General features: G+C 37.7%; 1 protein-coding gene across 1 annotated transcript; it reads left to right on the top strand.

Annotated features, from left to right (window-relative positions):
- Window positions 1-4,689: 4,689 nt before the first annotated feature.
- On the top strand, window positions 4,690-18,684 carry kcnmb2 (potassium large conductance calcium-activated channel, subfamily M, beta member 2). The gene is made up of 5 exons (XM_056472054.1): window positions 4,690-4,874; window positions 9,340-9,417; window positions 12,442-12,612; window positions 13,134-13,329; window positions 17,108-18,684. Exons 2-5 carry the CDS (start codon window positions 9,371-9,373, stop codon window positions 17,390-17,392), a joined length of 699 nt encoding a protein of 232 aa, XP_056328029.1. The 5' UTR covers window positions 4,690-4,874; window positions 9,340-9,370; the 3' UTR covers window positions 17,393-18,684.
- The last annotated feature ends 1,380 nt before the right edge of the window (window positions 18,685-20,064 follow it).

The following is a 20,064-nucleotide window of genomic DNA, read 5'->3' as shown; positions in this document are numbered from 1 at the left end:
TTTGCAGGAGGAAAAAAAAAGTAAAATGAAAAGATTTGACTCCATTCCATTTGCGACAAAGTGTGAAAAAGTGTTAAATGGATTTCCGAATTTAAAAGACACCATCAAAAAGTCCAATTATCGTCTCTATGTGCATTCACGTGGACGGAGATAAAAGAGTCTGCCTTTTCCTGCACTTACAGCAGTTCTGGATTCCTCTCATCAGTTTGCCCTTGGGACAAAATGATATATCTGTCATCTTTCTGATATGTTGAGAATTTCAGTCAGCAAAGAAAACCTGCTGTCTCCCTGTGGTTAAAATAAAGCCACGTTCGATGTGCATTCCTTTATTGCAATGCCTGCTGTTATTGCCGCCTATATTTCTTAGTGTCAACTTTATGTCCAGCATAATGCATGTTTGCATGTAATCTGTACATAAAGCCACAAACTAAAGTGGTGCTTCGCTTGTCCAGCTGTCCCGGCTGCAATATATGAGCAGTTGGTTATTTAGTGCGTTGTTAAATGCTTGCTTACTATGGATTACTGGAAGGTTGCTATATGCCGATTCATTGTTTTTATTATCCACCAGGTGGAATTTTTAGGATTGACCAATTATATATGGTCACTTTTTATTTTACGGTAAATTATCACTATTAACTAACACTTTTACCTCAATAAACTACTAATTTGCTGCTTATTAATTGTTAGTAAGGTTTTCTTGGGTAGGATTAGGGAGATAGATCATATCTACTTACACAGTTTCTGTACTGTAGAATCTATAGTAACTTACTGTAAACCAAATTACAGCAAGAATACTGTATTTGCAGTAACAGCTTCATTTATCTTGGTGTGTGTGTATTTACAGTGTTGTTCTTTATTGTAAAATACAGAAATTTTTACTATGCAACTTTAAAATACAGTAACATACCACATAACTGTCCTACAATACAAACATAGAGTATATTACAGTTAAATACTGTGTAATTTACAAAAATCGTTAACCAACAAATAGCCAATATCTAAATAATTGACAGGTAGTAAGTAGTAAGGTAATAAGTTCCACCACATCACAAAGGTACTTTATTGGATTGAGATGTGGTGACTGTGGAGGCCATTTGAGTACAGTGAACTCATTGTCATGTTCAAGTAACCAGTCTGAGATGATTCGCTCTTTATGACATGGTGCGTTATCAGAATATGGGTACACTGTGGTCATAAAGGGATAGACATAGTCAGTAACAATACTCAGGTAGGCTGTGGCGTTAACACAATGCTCAATTGGAATAATGGGCCCAAGAAAATATTAAATGTGCCAAGAAAATATCTCTCACACCATTACACCAACACCACCAGCCTGAACCGTTACAAGGTAGGATGAATCCATGCTTTCATGTTGTTGATGTCAAATTCTGACCCCATCCGAATGTCGCAGCAGAAATGGAGACTCATCAGACCAGGCAACATTTTTCCAATCTTCTTTTGCCCAATTTTGGTGAGCCTGTGCGAATTTTAGCCTCCGTTTCCTGTTCTTAGCTGACAGGAGTGGCACCCAATGTGGTCATCTGCTGCTGTAGTCCATCCGGCTCAAGGTTGGATGTGTTGTTTGTTCAGAGATGCTCTTCTGCAGACCTTGGTTGTAATAAGTGGTTATTTGAGTTACTGTTGCCTTTCTATCAGTCTGGCCTCATTCTCCTCTGACCTCTGGCATCAACAAGGCATTTGCGCCCACAGAACTGCCACTCACTGGGTTTTTTCTCTTTTTCTGGCCATTCTCTGTAAACTTTAGAGATGGTTGTGCATGGAAATCCCAGTAGATCAGCAGTTTCTGAAATACTCAGACCAGCCCGTCTGGCACCAACAACCATGCCACATTCAAAGTCACTTAAATCACCTTTCTTCCCCATTCTGATGCTCTGTTTGAACTGCAGCAGTTGACCATGTTGACTTGACCATGTCTACATGCCTAAATACATTGAGTTGCTGCCATGTGATTGGCTGATTAGAAATGTGCGTTAACGAGCAGATGGACAGGTTTACCTAATGAAGTGGCGAGTGTATGTATTCTATAATTCTTTAGTACAGGACTATAAAGTTTTGGAACTATACTAAAGTAAGGCTTGTTTTACCATATATATTTCAGTATTTTCAACACTTTGTTGAATGAATGCTACAGCATGCGTCAATAGTGAACTGATAAAGAGTTAAATACTGTCTTTATTCTCGGACAGGGACATGGATGTGCTTTATTTTGCTTTTTACACAGCTACTCTTAAGAATCTTAATAATTTCTTAAAGGGAGAAATTTTACCCCCTTTTCAAGATTTAGGATAAGTCTTTTGTGTCTCCAGAATGTGTCTGTAAAGTTTCACTTCAAAACACTCATCAGATTATTTATTTTACCTTTTAGAAGTTTGGGATTTTTTGCTCTGAACACAATGTAGAGTGTGCCTCAATCTCTAGCTGCGTCAGATAAACAGCACAGTGACACATGAAGGAAGCAGATCTCACGTAACCTCTGTGAGAAATACAACAGTAAGAACTTCACCATTAAGTATCTGATGTATTTGTTGTGGGGTAATTCAAGCCTTTCTGCAATGATGAGTCACACAAAATGTCGTTACAACGTTCACGCACACACACACAGCGCGCATTTAACTTTGCTCTGTTTTGCACGGTAAATGTGACAGGACCCATGTTAATATCCACTGCTGTATGGATATCCATTATGTTAATGTACAAAATAAACTTTAACGTCCACAAACTGGGTCTGAAACGTCTTTTATAATTGTACTGACATGTGACTGTGGTGATAAAGTTAAGTCGCTGTAATTCATTATAAACATGCAATGTTTTAAAAACGTTTTAAACTTGTAAAACTCATTCTTGATCCCATTTGATGATGATTGATGATCACAGAGAGCTGAACAGATCTTTTCATCCCAGTTGCTTTGCCTATTCCAGTCTAATTGATATGATTTTACGTGTTACTACAGAGACATGTTAATACGCAGCTTTCATTCACTTCAGTGGGCGGGGAAACCTCACTACTACATCACACTACATTACACACTACATTACTACATCGGCCTCAAAATGGGAGGGATTTGGATCCTATTTTAACATTAAGAAATAAGAAAAAACAGATTTATTGTATTTCTATCACCCTAATATGACTGTGGACACACAATACCCACACACAGTTCTGTCCAAACTGCTTCCAAAACATGATTTTCATTATAGGTGCCCTTAAAGATCTTTAAACAAAGACTAAATAATAATAATAATAATAATAATAATAATAATAATAATAATAATAATAATAATAATAATAATAATAATAATAAAATCCTTGGGCAATTGTGCTCAGCCTTTGCATTACTTTGCACTACAATTAAATCAATCGTAATCGTAACAATTCTGTGATGCTATTTAAGCCAGATTTTATTTAAAATATGATATTTAAATGTGCGTTTTCGGAAAATGTTATATCCCGTTCAGCTAAACAGCAGATAGATTAAAATTTAGTCATTTAGCGAAGGCTTTTATCCAAAGCCAAATGAAGAAGTCATCAATCGACTCATCATAAAAAGGTGAGTGACAGGACCCATGTTAATATCCACTGCTGTATGGATATCCATTATGTTAATGTACAAAATAAACTTTAACGTCCACAAACTGGGTCTGAAATGTCTTTTATAATTTTACTGACATGCGACTGTGGTGACAAAGTTAAATCGCTATAATTCATTATAAACATGCACTGTTTTAAAAACGTTTTAAACTTGTAAAACTCATTCTTGATCCCATTTGATGATGATTGATGATCACAGAGAGCTGAACAGATCTTTTAATCCCAGTTGATTTGCCTAGTCCAGTGTAATTGATATGATTTTACGTGTTACTACAGAGACATGTTAATATGCAGCTGTCAATCACTTCAGTGGGCGGAGAAACCTCACTACTACATCACACTACATTACACACTACATTACTACATCGACCTCAAAATGGGAGGGATTTGGATCCTATTTTAACATTAAGAAATAAGAAAAAACAGATTTATTGTATTTCTATCACCCCAATATGACTGTGGACACACAATACCCACACACAGTTCTGTCCAAACTGCTCCCAAAACATGATTTTCATTATAGGTGCCCTTTAAGAATCTTTAAACAAAGACTAAATAATAATAATAATAATAATAATAATAATAATAATAATAATAATAATAATAATAATAATAATAATAGTTATTATAGTCATTTAGCGAAGGCTTTTATCCAAAGCCAAATGAGGAAGTCATCAATCGACTCATCATAAAAAGGCAATATACTTGCATGAAATATCTGCCAGAGTTTGATGGCAGGAACAGAATAGCCTTGAAAGGTACTTTGACCATGTCTAAATGAAAATGCACCTGTAACCATTCCTCCACATGCTCAGATCACTTCTGTCAAATGTTTTATATTTCTACCTTCAGGTTTAGAGGATCAAATCACCAGTCCTAAGGATGAATAATTTAGTAACGATACTGGCCTTGGTAAACATCATAAATCAAACGCCCAAACTCAACGACAGCACTTTGACAAAAAGTGGCACATGGTTATTTCTGTTCAGTTCTTCACCTCCATGCTGAAAAGGGGGCAAGGTCAGGGTGTCGGGCCGGCTAGGAAGAACTCATTCCGCACATCATTTGGCAGGAAACTGCTGCCCTGCACAGTTTCACACACTGGCACGCGGCCCACAAAGCCACAAATCTGCCAGCAGCATTATCGGGTATTTTAAAAACCCTTACAGGTCTCGAGAGGAGCAAGAGGAGGCTGACGGTTATTGACGCAACATGCTTTCTTGAAATTTCATTGCTCTGCTTTGGCTCGAATCTATCGATACAGGTATGTAGAGACCTTGGCCTTGCGAAGGGATATAAACGGAAACCTTTGAATTAAACATATTGATTATGAAGAGAGTACATCCTGGGTTTGAATGCTTCTCTGCCTTCTTGGAAATGCTAGCAGAGCACTAAAGCATTATATGGAGGGAAAATGCTTCAGGAATACATTTTCACTCACAAATTTTCCTAATTCAAGTTGTCTTGGAGTTAAAAGCAACTGCTCGCAAAGTGAGACAAGGAAAAATATGCTAGGATGTCAATAAAGCTGTTGTCAGTTGACATAAATGAAAAACAGATTTTATTTGTGGATTCCAAAGAATAAAGGGCTTTGTGTGCATTGATTTTTAAACCCATTTATCAAATGGATACAGCATTTTAGATGGTTTTAATCAACCAAAAACCTTTATAGGCTAAATTTGATTAAATTCTCAGAAGGATCTTGTAGAAATATTAGTACATCCTTCATTGCTGAGTGCTTTCAATCATCTTGTTACTTAAAAATCATTGGACAAAAGGAAAGAGCTTTGTCATTTTTTTTCTCTCCGCCAAGCAGTCTTCTTCTTGTTTCTGGGAAAAAAAGAAAAAAGATTTGGGCTATTTTCCAAACCCAGGGTCAGAGAATCAATAATGTATTTAGTCTAGAATGTTTTATGTTTGGCATGGTTCTGCATTTAGCAAAATCACGCTGCGCTTAAGAAACAGTTGTCGATACAGCAAGGATACGTGAGCTCGTATTTGTAATAGTAATGTAATCACTGGTGCTCTTAGTAATAGCAAGGCAATCTTGAAAGTGGGGCTCTATCAGCCTTAAGCTCCATTGCTGAGCCCTTAAAAAGACCTGCTTCTCATAGCTGTGTATAAGAGCAAAAATAAAGTTTGTATGAAAAATTTGTATGAAATATAGTTCAATTCACTATGATTTTGGTCATTCCCCAATGGGGATTGGGTTTAGGGGTGGGGTTTGGTGTCATGACTTTTTAAAAAATCATACAGTTTAATATGACTGAATTTCATCTGTATGAATTTGTATGAATTAGCTACTAAATAGTATAAATAATAATTACATTTCCTCGTTAGATCAGGCAGAAATCAGACATTCAGCTTCAATTATCATAGGAAAATTTCAAATGTTCATATATTTATATATATATATAAATATATTTATATATATATATATATATATATATATATATATATATATATATATATATATATATATATATATATATATATATATATATATTGAGTGTAGCAAGTTAAGATTGAAGTTAAGGTCCCTATGTTATAAGGTCCCTATGTCCCAGCTCTTATATAAAAAGGCACACCAATCTAACAAACCCTGATTAAAAAAACCATTTCTCATTAACTTTTTGAAAACCTTCAAATAGAGTAAAATAATTAAAACATAAAATTCTGTTTTAGACATGCCATGTGGTATCTGGTTTGAGGTTAGCAACTTGAGCTAAAATAAAAAATGGTAGCTAATGTCGACTCTGTTATTGTCAACTCTATTATTGTCAACTCCGTTATTGTCAACTCTGCTTTTGTCAACTCTGCTTTTGTCAACACTGTTATTGTCAACTCTGCTTTTGTCAACACTGCTTTTGTCAACTCCGTTATTGTCAACTCTACCATAGTCAACTCCGTTATTGTCAACTCTGTTATTGTCAACTCTGCTTTTGTCAACTCTGCTTTTGTCAACTCTGTTATTTTCATCTCTGCTATCGTCAACTCCGTTATTGTCAACTCTGCTTTTATCAACTCCGTTATTGTCAACTCTGCTATCATCAACTCTGTCATGTCAACTCTGTTATTGTCAACTCTGTTATTGTTAACCGTTATTGTCAACTCTGCTTTTCTCAACTCCATTAATGTCAACTCTGCTATCATCAACTCTGTCATGTCAACTCTGTTATTGTCGACTCTGTGACTGTTAACCGTTATTGTCAACTCTGCGTTTGTCAAATTTGTTATTGTCAACTCTGCTTTTGCCAACTCTGTTATTGTCAACTCTGCTTTTGTCAACTCTGCTTTTGTCAAATCTCTATTTGTCAACTCTGTTATTGTCAACTCTGCTTTTTTCAACTCTGTGTTTGTCAACTCTGTTATTGTTAACCCTGTTATTGTCAACTCTGCTATAGTCAACTGTGTTATTGTCAAACTTGCTTTTGTCAACTCTGCTTTTGTAAACTCTATTACTGTCAACTCTGCTTTTGTCAACACTGCTTTTGTCAACTCCGTTATTGTCAACTCTGCTATAGTCAACTCCTTTATTGTCAACTCTGTTAATGTCAACTCTGTTATTGTCAACTATGCTATTGTCAACTCCATTATTGTCAACTCTGGTATTGTCAACTCTGATTTTATCAACTCCATTATTGTCAACTCTGCTATCATCAACTCTGTCATGTGAACTCTGTTATTGTCAACTCTGTTACTGTTAACCGTTATTGTCAACTCTGATTTTGTCAACTCTGCTTTTGTCAATTCTGTTATTGTCAACTCTGTTATTGTCAACTGTTATTGTTAACCGTTATTGTCAACTCTGTTACTGTTAACCGTTATTGTCAACTCTGCTTTAATCAACTTCGTTATTGTCAACTCTGCTATCATCAACTCTGTAATATATCAATGATTTTGTCAACTCTGCTTTTGTCAATTCTGTTATTGTCAACTCTGTTATTGTCAACTGTTATTGTTAACCGTTATTGTCAACTCTGCTTTAATCAACTTCGTTATTGTCAACTCTGCTATCATCAACTCTGTAATATATCAACTCTGTTATTGTCAACTCTGTTACTGTTAACCGTCATTGTCAACTCTGCGTTTGTCAACAATGTTATTGTCAACTCTGCTTTTGTCAACTCTGTTATTGTCAACCCTGTTATTGTCAACTCTGCTTTTGTCAACTCTTTTATTGTCAACCCTGTTATTGTCAACTCTGCTTTTGTCAACTCTGTTATTGTCAACTCTGTTATTGTCAACTCTGTTATTGTCAACCTTGCTTTTGTCAACTCTGTTATTGTCAACTCTGCTATTGTCAACTCTGTTATTGTTAACCCTGTTATTGTCAACTCTGCTTTTGTCAACTCTGCTTTTATGAACCATATTATTGTCAACTGTTATATTCAACTCTGTTGTCAACTCTGTTATTGTCAACTCTGTTACTGTCAACTCTGCAATTGTCAAATCTGTTATTGTTAACCCTGTTATTGTCAACTCTGCTATAGTCAACTCTGTTATTGTCAAACCTGCTTTTGTCAACTCTGTTTTTGTCAAATCTGTTATTGTCAACTCTGCTTGTGTCAACTCTGCTATTATAAACCCTGTTATTGTTAATGCTGCTTTTGTCTACCCTGTTATATTCACCTCTGTTATTGTCAACTCTGCTATTGTCAAGCCTGTTATTGTCAACTCTGTTATTGTCAATTATGCTATTGTCAACTCTGTTATTCTCAACTCTGCTTTTGTCAACACTGTTAATGTCAATTCTATTATTGTCAACCCTGCTATTGTCAACTCTGCTTTTGTCAACTCTGTTATTGTTAACCCTGTTATTGTCGACTCTGCTTTTGTCAACTTCATTATTGTCAATTCTGCTATCGTCAACTCTGCTTTTATCAACTCTGTTATTGTCAACCCTACTGCAAAGATGTTATACAGGTTTGAAATAACATGAGGGTGAGTAAATGATAACTGTACTGATGAATTCAAGTATGAAGTAAATGACTTTATGAATCTTTGGTTCACCTGAGTAATTCGGATAAAAGTAACAAAGCTGAACACTGCAAAATAGTGTATATCTAACATTATATAATATTATAATCTTACTATTATTATTTAATATGTTGTATATAATCAATATCACAAGTATTCTTAATGCCTTTTGTAACAAAACCAGCCGATGTGATATATCACTGGTTTCCATGTGTGATATTAATGGGATGCTCTGAGAAATATTTATATGAAAAGGGTTCGTTTTAAAGCTAAATTTAGATTTGAGTCTCTTGAGAATGATTGCTCAGGCTGGCTAAAGATTCTCAAGCTTTCTTAGGAGCATCTCTCTTCAGAATTATTCAGAAATGGCACTTATAGGAATTATGGACCATCTTGGCTGATTTATGAAACATGGAAGTGCACTGTCAGTGAATAGTTAATATATTCTTTACATAGTAAAACCATGGTGTATTGCAAAATCAATACTGCTGGCTTCTGTACAAATAATGTGTCAAACTATATGGTCAGATTTTATAACAGAAGGTGTAAATGGAAAACATACGCTCAAAAAACGATTTTTCTGCTTGTTCCAACTGCTTATTTAAAATGAGCTGAAGCATCACAATTCCTGAGGTTTCTTGGGACAACTTGATTGTTTAATGTTCAATCCATTAAAATTTGTGTAAACAGTTAAGTTTGAGTGAATGTAAAATGTCTGTGCAGTTAGACCATATATTGTTTGGTTTTAGGTCTGTCCAGATTTGACAGGAATGAGACAAGATGTTCCTTGTGAAGGGGGTCAGAACAACACAAGCTACACAACAAAGGTTTACATCTGTTTTTAACTTGCTCTTAATACCATATTTACTTTAAAAATGCTGTATGCAAGTTTGGACTCTTCTAAAGTATAAAAATATCATAATATGTTTACAGATATATAAGAAACATGATCAATTTGCATACTTGTGTATCTGAAACGCAATGTGCGTTCCATGCCAGAATGTCCAACATAGGCTCATTCTGAAATGTAGCTCTATAAACATTTCTGGAGATCGCAAATTATGTAGCCAGAAGTACATATGGCTGCCTTTCATCTTTAAAACGAACACTATAGGGCAGCGTGATGATGTTCCTTTTCGCTGTTTCCTGTTCCACCTACCTCTGTGTGGACCGCCTTCCCACTGTTACCAATTTGTCCAGTAGCTCGCTATGCACGTTGCTGGACTTAAGATGCAGAGCAAAGTTGACCTCGACGACAGGGTTGAGTCTGGAGAAGAATGATTCCAGAAAGCACAAAGAAAAAACAGAAGCCAAAAAATAAAATAAACAAGTAAATAACAGGGTGAGAATGTGGTAAAATCCGATTATGTGGTAAAAATCAGACGAGACCTTTTCTTTTTCTGAATCTATTTAGGAAAAGTGTCGTTGGGTTGAGGGAAGGGGGTGGGCGGGTCAATCAGTGCTTTTGAAAACACTACTGGTTGGGTTTAGGGAACGAGGAGGGTGGTTCAGTCGATCACTCAGTCAGTCACTAGCTGCGCTCTAAATGGCACACTATACACTCATGCACTATGTACTTATGCACTTACACACTCAACAGCATAGCATATGTATGTAGTGTCGTCCTAAATGGAACACTAATGGTTTTTTTACTAAGCGGAAATTCAAACCATTTCCCTGATGACGCTTAACGGTTGCCAAATTAGTGAAATAAATAAATAAAGTACCAAATAATACCTGCCGTGAGTATTATTCTCCATCAGGAGGCGATATAATCACTCTCATAGGAGAATTTCGCTTTCACAATCCAAAATAAAAAAAGTTTTCCAACATGTGCGCCCGACAACTCCACCCCTTCTGCTACGTGAACAAAGCAGCGGTCGTTGAGTGCGTGAAGTGTCCAACATTCCACACTTCATTTTACCAGTTGAATGAGTGCATCATCCGGGTAAATGAAGTGCACTTATTATTCGTGGAGTTTTCAGTATGAACACACTACTTACACTATTTACACGACAAAATGGCGTAGAATAGTGCATAAGTATGCGATTTGGGACGCACCTACTTATTTATTCAGTCAGTCAGTCGACAGCAGCCTCTGGTGGATTTATGTGACAACAGCAGGCATGAATGGCACTCTTGATAGAAATTTAAGATCTGAAAAAGCGTACACAGCGGCCTCTGGGGCAAAAACTGCAAAAAAAAAACGAAAAAAAAAACGTAGCTCCTGGGACGTATTTAGCCATCTCCAGAAATGTATATAGGGGTACATTTTCAGAATGAGCCTGGCTTGGGAATGTCTGTCTTTGCTATAGGCTGTGTAAGTCCACCTACTGCTAGTTGGTAGAAAAAGAATCCTTAAATTGGAGCAAATACGATTTTCCAAATTATCAATTTTCGTGCCTGCCTTAGTCTTCTGAAATATTCTGCCACATGATTTTCAATATCCTGTATAGCTGAGAGGACATTTTTGAACTGAGAGGCCATGTTGACTTTCATCAAATGTATTGCTTGTATACTGCCACTTGTATCAGCATGCAAACCGCCAGTTTGACTTCAAAAAGCGTTGATGAGTTTTTCCTACATTACTTCCATGCTTTTGGAGTCAGATGTAGTCTCGGTAGTTGACATCTTAAGTAATGTTCAGTCTTGAATAAGCTGAGTTTGAATGTTAAACATAACCGGGATATATTTGGGATTTTTAAAGGTGCTGTATGTACGTTTTTGACTCTTCTAAAGCATGCCATAATATATTTGCAGATATTTAAGAAACATGCTAAGTGAACATTCTTGTTTATCTGAAAAACAATGCTGAAGTCAGATATTCTACTTTGACAATGTGCTGTTCGTGCTGGAACGTCTATCTTTGTTTTGGTTCTTTTAACTCGCTCAATGCCAGTTTAACTGATTATAAATCAGCACCCCAGGTTGCCTTGGTGGAAAACAGCGTATTTCATTCATTCAGTCAGAAAGGCTCTCAAAGCATTTATCCGCAACTGGAATGAGACCACAGTGTGGACATTAGCAGACTACAAAATAAGACGCAGATTCAGAGTTCCACATGAGGTGATTATTAATTAGCAAACAATATAAATATTACGAATGGAAACATTAGGTGAGCAGGTTACATTGTAACCCCGTGTCCTAACAACATGCTACATGACGAAATTTTTGTGATAAGCAATTTGGTTGTTTGCACCAGACGAAACACGACAGAAATTTAAATACAGCCATTAACAAGTACAGAATAGTGCACTCACTGCACTTCAACAAGGTTTACAATCTAATTAATACATATTACACCTCTTTAACATTATTAAACGAATCACTGATGTGTTGGTTTGCACTGAGTCACAGCTAAGGTTCAATCAAAGTCCTTTTAAGGCAAGTTATTTCAATCTTTGAAATGCCTCTCGGGCAGTATGCTTGGGCATTCTGTTTGAATAGGGAACATAAAATTCTCCAAAATTGATGCCAAGCTTACGATTGATTTTCATATAAGGAAACAACAATAAAATTAAACAACAACTGTCCCTTTAGTTTAATTTCTAATCTTTTGAGGATCCTCAGTCTATAACAATCGCTGATTGGATCCTGTACTAGATGGCGGGGCTTCATTCATCATATTGACCTTACACTTTTCACCATTTAAAACAATATGAGTGACAAGTCTTGTGTATTCTATAGTCTTTTCTTGCTCCTTTAGCTATTATCAAACTGGCATATATAATATCAATCCTACATACTGAACCTTTAAATATAATTCATGTGAAAGTTGTTTACATTATTAAATGTAGCCCATTAGCATCCATGACTAAAAAACACTACGCTGTTTGGATTTTCTTTTCTAGGGTGATTTATAAGCGGTTGTGGGGACATGAGCTGAAGGACAAAAAAAGGACAGAGACGGCGCTGAAGGCTGGGGAGGACAGGGCCATTCTTCTGGGTTTGGGCATGGTGTTCAGCTCAGTCATGATGTACTTTGTGATTTGTATCACCATGGTGCGTGCTTATGCAGACAGGTAGTGCTATATCATGACTGCTTCAATAGCAATTTACTAGGATAATGACTATGCCAGCAATGTACACTAGCTAACATTTGAAGTGGATCAGAACCTTTCATCAAAGTTGTCCTAAAACTATTGAATTTTAAACTTATTTTAAACTCATTCTTGATGTGCAGCTGATCACAGAGAGTTGGAACAGATCTTTTAATTCCAGTTTCTTTGCAAATCCTGTTCTGTGGACATGATTATACGTGAGACATGTTAATAAACAGCTGTCAATCAATTCGGTGGCAGGGAAAACCGCACTCCTACATCACATTGTGGTGCGCCTCCAAATCACCAGGATTTGGATCCTATTTTAACATCAGGAAATTTTTAAAAAGAAACTTGGTGTGTTTATATCACTCCAATATGACAGTGGACACACTATACCTACACATAGTTATCCAAACAGCTTCCAAAAGTTGATTTTTGCATCATAGGTGCCCTTTAATTTTATGTGTAATTTCAAATGTGCTTTCATTTGCCAAATGCAGTCTATTGATAGATGAGACCACCTGCACTGTGCTGAACTCCTCTCTGACCAAGGAAATCAACTGCTCCTACAACTGTGGCTCTGACTGCTGGCGAAACTCGAAATACCCCTGTCTGCAGGTCTACGTCAGCCTGAACGCCACCGGTCGCATCGGCCTGCTCTCTCACAATGAGGAAATGCTGGATGTCAGTTCTGAGGTGAATCCATTTATCATTCAACACTCTGAAGAAGACAGAGGAGTGAAAAAAAATCAAGAACGTTCAGAAAATCAAAAGCTAAACAGAAGTAAGATTATATTGGCTACTTGTAAGTGTTTAGGCAGCTGGTTTGTTGCCTCCCTGCCCAATCAGGCAGTGAATCTGGAGGCAGCATTTGCGCATGAAAGGCACCTTGTAAAAGATAGCATAATAATCACGTTTGGTGATAGCTAAGGGAATAACCACAATGCTAACTTCCAGCTGTAGTCGAAAATTATTAGCCCTCCTTTTCTTTTTCCAATATTTCCCAAGTTTTGTTAAACAGAGCAAGGAATTTTTCACAGTATTTCCTATAATATTTTTTCTTCTGGAGAAAGTCTTATTTGTTTTATTTTGGCTAGAATAAAAGCAGTTTTTAATTTTTTAAAACCATTTTAAGGTCAATATTATTAGCCCCCTTAAGCATTTCCCCCCCTGATTATCTACAGAACAAACCATCATTATGCAATGACCTGCCTAATTACCCTAACTTGCAAATAGTTGATCAAAACTATACATCTTCCCAGAAATTGACACTCAATCTGCACTTCTAGATGCCATGCTTATTTTTAGCTCAACTGTGATTATTATTTAGCCCAATCTAGTGTCAGCTTCAGGTTAGCTGACACTAGATTGGCTGACATGATGCATTCATTTATTCATTTTCTTTTCTGTTTAGTCCCTTTATTAATCTGGGATCGCCACAGCGGAACGAACCACCAACTTATCCAGCATATGTTTTATGCAGCGGATGCCCTTCCAGCTGCAACCCATCACTGGGAAACATCCATACACACTCATTTACACACATACACTATGGACAATTTAGCTTACCCAATTCACCTATTCCACATCTTTTTGGACCTGTGGAGGAAACCCACGCGAACATGCAAACTCCACACAGAAATGCCAACTGACCCAGCCGGGGCTCAAACCAGCGACGGCTGACGTGATATAAATGATTATACATTGAGAAATATTATTACATATAAATTTATAAGCTCTTACTCCAGTATTCAGTCTCATATAATCCATCAAAAAATAATGTTCAATGTGTTGGTTTTCCCATGAGATTGGCTTGGAAAGTATGTCTGTCAGTCATTTACTATTTTTCAGATCTGCTTATGCTGGACTGGCTGACATGACTTTGGAAGGCAGGGTTGCTGAAAAAGTGATTGACGTAATAAAAGGGTTGAAGTCAACAAATTGGCTTTAACCTAAAACAGCAGTACTAAACTGAATTCTTAATCTTGAGCAGCTTTTGAGACAAAAACAATAGAAAAAAAATGTTAGTTAGTTAAAGAGCATCTATTTTGGGTTTTTGAAAATGACCTTCCATGCAGTGTGTAACACAGCTCTAAGTAAAGTGAAATATCCAGCTAAGGCTTAAATCTGAAAGTGCACCGTGTTTAAAACTTTTGATTCATCTATAAAAGAGTCGACTCAGAGTGGTTCAAATGAACTGTCTAGGTAACTAATCTTTATTAGATTCGGAACTCAAGCCTCACCCATTTGTTGCGAGCACTGGCGGACTGGGACAGCATTTAAGTGAAGAGTGGCGATGGGATAGGGGGTTAGTCGATCGAAAAGTGAAGAACCGGGTGGGGGATGGGGGGCGATCAGTAAGTGAAAAGAGGGCAGGGGGCGGGATGGGGGTGTTGTGGTGATCGTTAAGTGAAGAAGGGGGGGGGGGGGGGGTGCTGCCCCTGGACATGGGAAAATTTAAACCGCCGGCCCCACCCTCAAACACTGTATAAGGAAAAAGCGGAAGACAAACTCTGTAGCAGATCCTGGCTGAATGATGTTGCGAAGCACTGTGCTCTGAAGTGTGAGTTAAAGTTAGTGTTACTTCCCCAGGGCTTAATTTGTGCCGGAACACGCCGGATCCGGCACCTCTGAAATCTGATCCGGGACCTCATTTTACCGATCCCCCTCCTCAACCGCCCTACTCCCCTGTCTGCTGTTCACTTCTTTCTGCGACTTCCTAACCCTCTTCACTTTCATCGGCGACAACCCTCCCCCTCTTCACTTTCGTCCAACGCCCCGCCATCCAAAACATATTATAAGACAATGAAAGTGTTTTTTGACCTTGCATGCATATCAGCCTGTTGTTGGAGATCCCCAACTCCAAACTTTAATAATGACCCTTTTAAATGCATAATAGGAGTTCTTTAAATAAAATTGAAATCGTTTTCTAAAATTCAGTATGATTACAAATATGTAGACAGACAGGTAGTCTGTAAACCAACTAGTTGACTTTACTAGAAAATTGCATGGAAACCTGTTGCATAAAACGAACCAATGTTTGTACATGAGGTGAAACTAAAAACCCGTTAGTTTAGGTTAGAGTTTGAATTATTTTCGTTTAATTGTTTGAGACATGTGAAAGACAATGTTGGAGAGAGGCTGTTTGTCCTGGTTTGCAATATTATCTGAACTGATGGAATTGTGAATGTTGAAAAGTACAGACAGGTTTTAATCCATTATGCTATTCCTTCTGGAAAGGACTTGAGTGGTAACAGATTTAATTTTTTGCATGATAATGATCCGCTAATTGCAGTGAAATCCTATTTGGAGAAAGAAAACAGCTGATGAAACCAACCCAGGCTCATTCTGAGAACGTAGTCCCGGGGACGTTTCTGGAGACCGCGAAATACGTAGCCGGGGTACGTACGGCTGCATTTCATTTTTTTAAGCGAACGCTGCGGGGCAGTGTGACGCCGTTCCCTTCGGCGCTCGCCGGCCGGCCAGCCTCGCCTCCGTGTGGAGGGCTTTCCCGCTGCAGCCAGTTTGTCCGGTTAGCTCTTCGTGTACTCTGGCAGACTCGAGGCGCAGAGAGGGGCTGACCACGACGACGACGGGGTTCGAGTCCGGGGAAGAGCGGTTCCAGAAATCAGGTGAGAAAACAAAAACAAAATCCAAAAAATGAAGCGAACAAGTTGGTCACAGGGTGAGAATGTGGTCAAAACCCGAAAACGTGGTAAAAATCGGACGATTTTCTTTTTCTGGACGGCTTTTGTGAATCGTCGTTGGTTGGGTTTAGGGACGGAGGAGGGTGGGTCAGCCGATTGGCCGGTCGCACGGTCAATCATTCCGTCATCCAGGCAGACAGGCGGAAGGTCGTTCGCCAGCGGCCTCTAGCGGGTTTACGCGAGAACGGCGTGGGAAAAAGCGCGCACAGCGGCCTCTCGCGGACTCGCGAAAACAAAAACGGCACAAATACGTACCTCCCGGGACATATTTCGCGGTCTCCAGAAACGTCCCCGGGACTACGTTCTCAGAATGAGCCTGGGTTGGATGAAACACAGACAGTCATGAAATGGCCTCCACACGGTCCAGACCTGAATATTATAGAGGCTAATGAGATCACCTGGACAGAAAAAGAAAGATACAGCACTCTAAATCTAAAGAAGATCTCTGGAAAGTGCTAAAAGAACCTGACATTACACAGCATATTATTTCAGAAAATAACAGGACAATTAGAACAAAACAGTTCAAACTGTGCTTAGTGTCAAAGGAGGCCAAATTAAACATACTTTTGCTTGAAGAGGAAATGTTGTGCTGTTGTTTTGTACATATTTTTTATATTTTCTGTTTTTTAATAAAGAGACTGATTGATTATATATTGTGCCAAAGTCTTAGGTCAACTAAGCTGGTATAGTGCTTAGGAGTTTAAACGTGATAAAGAAGTAACTCATGCCTTTACTGTCAGTGTTTAAAATAGATTTTTTTTTCGCAGTGTTTTTATGTGCCAAAATGCCAGAAGGACCACACCGCCGTGCGCGTTCTGATCCAGAATATTTCGGATCACCTGAAGATGCAGCAGCAGGTCAGGTGTTTCCACGACCCCAGCGAGCATCAGGCCAGTATCCTCCTTAAGCGGCTCTACGGCAGCGCTTCGCTTTTACACTCGCTCTTCTGGCCCTCCTGCTTGTTATCCGGAGGAACGCTCATCATCCTCATGGTCAAACTCACGCAATACCTCTCCATACTGTGTGAACAAATCGACAAAGCCCCGAAGTGAAAGCCGCGCAGACATCGACTGACTCGGTGAGGTAAACGGAGGGAGCTTTTCATTTCTCCTTCAAATGGTTTTTCGGATTCCTGCTGTTCAAGGATTGACCGGAGATTGATGTTAGTCTTCCATGACTAAGCAATATTGTGTCTACAAATCATATCTCTGGAGTGCTGCCGTATGCCAAACGGGCTTATAGTGCTTTTGGGATAAAGGTATTAAAAATATAAACAATGCAATATGTATGCAGCTGTTTGACGCAGCGTCTGACATCCTTTGACTAATCTTTTATAAATCATGTGCTTTATGGATAATGTAAATTATAAATTCAGGGCTCAGTATAAATCAGTACATTTTGAAAATGAATATTTTTATCAATTTTTTAGGGAATATATTGTAACACGGGGAGTGACAGAGACAACTGAAGTTTAGGATCCACATGCAGGTTTATTCAAAATTAGGGAGGCAATGGTCAACACAGGTGCAAACAGATGTATGAAGGCAGTCCAGAATCGTAATCAAACACAGGCGAGAGGTCGGAAGGCAGGCGGCAGACAAGGATAACTAGGTAAACAAGGCTAGGGTAAACACACGGAGAAACAAGACTAAGGAACCGCGTTGTAATGTCACTTTACAGTAAAACAAGACTCGGCCAAGGCAGGGAGTGTGTGTGTTGTTTAAATAGTGTGTGTAATCAGTCTCTGACAATCCTCAGCTGGCGCAAGTGTAATCAGTGAAAATGAGGAAGCATGTGTGTTTGTGGAACGGAGTGCATGTATGAAAATGTAGTCCACGAATGGCGGATTTGTAGTCCATAGGTTATTGTGAGGGTGAGTGCTTACCAGCGACCTCTGGTGGTTAGAGATCGCTGGTAATCATGACATATATAGTGCATCCGGAAATTATTCATAGCGCTTCCCCTTTTCCACATTTTTTTATGTTACAGCCTTATTTTAAAATGGATTAAATTAATTTATTTCCTCAAAATTCTACACACAATACCCCATAATGACAATGTAAAAAAAGATTTTTTGAAATTGTTGCAAATTTATTAAAAATAAAAAACTTGAAAAATCGCATGTACATCAGTATTTACAGCCTTTGTCGTGAGCTCTAAATTGAGCTCAGGTACATTGTGTTTCCGCTGATCATTCTTGAGATGTTTCAGCAGCTTAATTGGAGTTCACCTCTGCTTTCAATCTCAATAAACACTGATGCTTGCCGACAACTTATACTACATTATTTAAGGGCATTCCTTATGACATGGATAGGATCAAACTTATGATTTCTTTTTTAATATTAAGATATTTTCTTTGAAATCTAAATGTATATTTTCCTGCCAGGGTTGCTTATTAAACACTCTTGCCCGAACTTGCCGTGAGTGAGACGGAGAAAATGAAAGCACATCAGCAGCAGCAAGGAAAAATTAAATGCTTAAGACATAATCTTTAAAATAATAACATATTAAAAATTTGCAAACATATAACTGAGGTTTGTGATACAACAATCACATTGAAGCATTCCACAAATCCTTATTTTCCACAGAGCGAAACAAATCATCCACACGCATAGTTGAGTAGTGGAGGGGCACAAACAAAAAAATTATTCTATTTATAAAATTTTGAAACGAATTTCGTTTGCTATAATTTGTATCTTAATTGGTCCCACTTTATATTAAGTGTCCTTAACTAATATTTACTTACACAGAAATTAATAATTTGTTATAGTGTACTTATTGTGTAAATACATGTACTGTGATTAAATACCTGTATGTAATTTCATCTGTAATTACACTCTTTAACTACATTTGTAAATACACTGTTGACCATCCCTTACACCTTAACCCACCCTTAAACCTACCCATACCACCAAACCTGTCTATAACCCTACCCCTATCCCAACTCAAATGCACCACAAGTGTTCTCAAATACATGATGAACACAGTAAGTACATTGTATTTTTTTTTTAATGCAAGTACATAGTACTTAAGGACACTTAATATAAAGTGGGACCTCTTCATTTTAATGTATCTTTTGTTGGTCAGTTATCTACTAGATAAACAAGAATAACGAATAACATCTGAGGTGATGCGCTTCAAAACAAGTCCGCTATATGCACCAAAACACGAATTACTGTGAGATTGTGTTGGTTTGTTAAATAAAATAATAATCTAGCCTAAATAAAATTAAAAATAAAAAGTTTCAGAGAAACTTATATTAAACTGTTTACACTATTAATGACAAATTTGAATAAGCAGGAAATGCTTTTGCAATGTATTCGCAACACTGAACATTCCCAGATTACCTCGGAAGAACAAACTCTAAATGGAGACGTCTGCATATTTGGGCCAGTCTGTCAGGTAAAATTGCTTAAAACACCTTAATATTTTAGAAAATGTAGTTAAAGTTTGCATAACCAATATTTGATCTTATCCACTTGTGACCCACCCATAAGTAAATATGCCGCCTATTGTTTGATTACCTGAGCAGCGCATTAACAGCAGCACCCGCTGAGATAACCGAGAAATGATGTGCTCCTATTGTCCACTGTCACCCACATGACGAAACTCGTCGTGAAGAACGAGAAAAAAATGAAACATACTAGATTTTAGCAGACATAGTATCGGTTGTCAGGAACTACGCCATATTCCAAGAGAAGAAACGATTGATTCTTGTGTCATG

This window comes from Danio aesculapii, chromosome 2 (assembly GCF_903798145.1).
Source record: "Danio aesculapii chromosome 2, fDanAes4.1, whole genome shotgun sequence".
NCBI lineage: Eukaryota > Metazoa > Chordata > Actinopteri > Cypriniformes > Danionidae > Danio > Danio aesculapii.
This window is presented reverse-complemented; position numbering and strand designations above follow the sequence as displayed.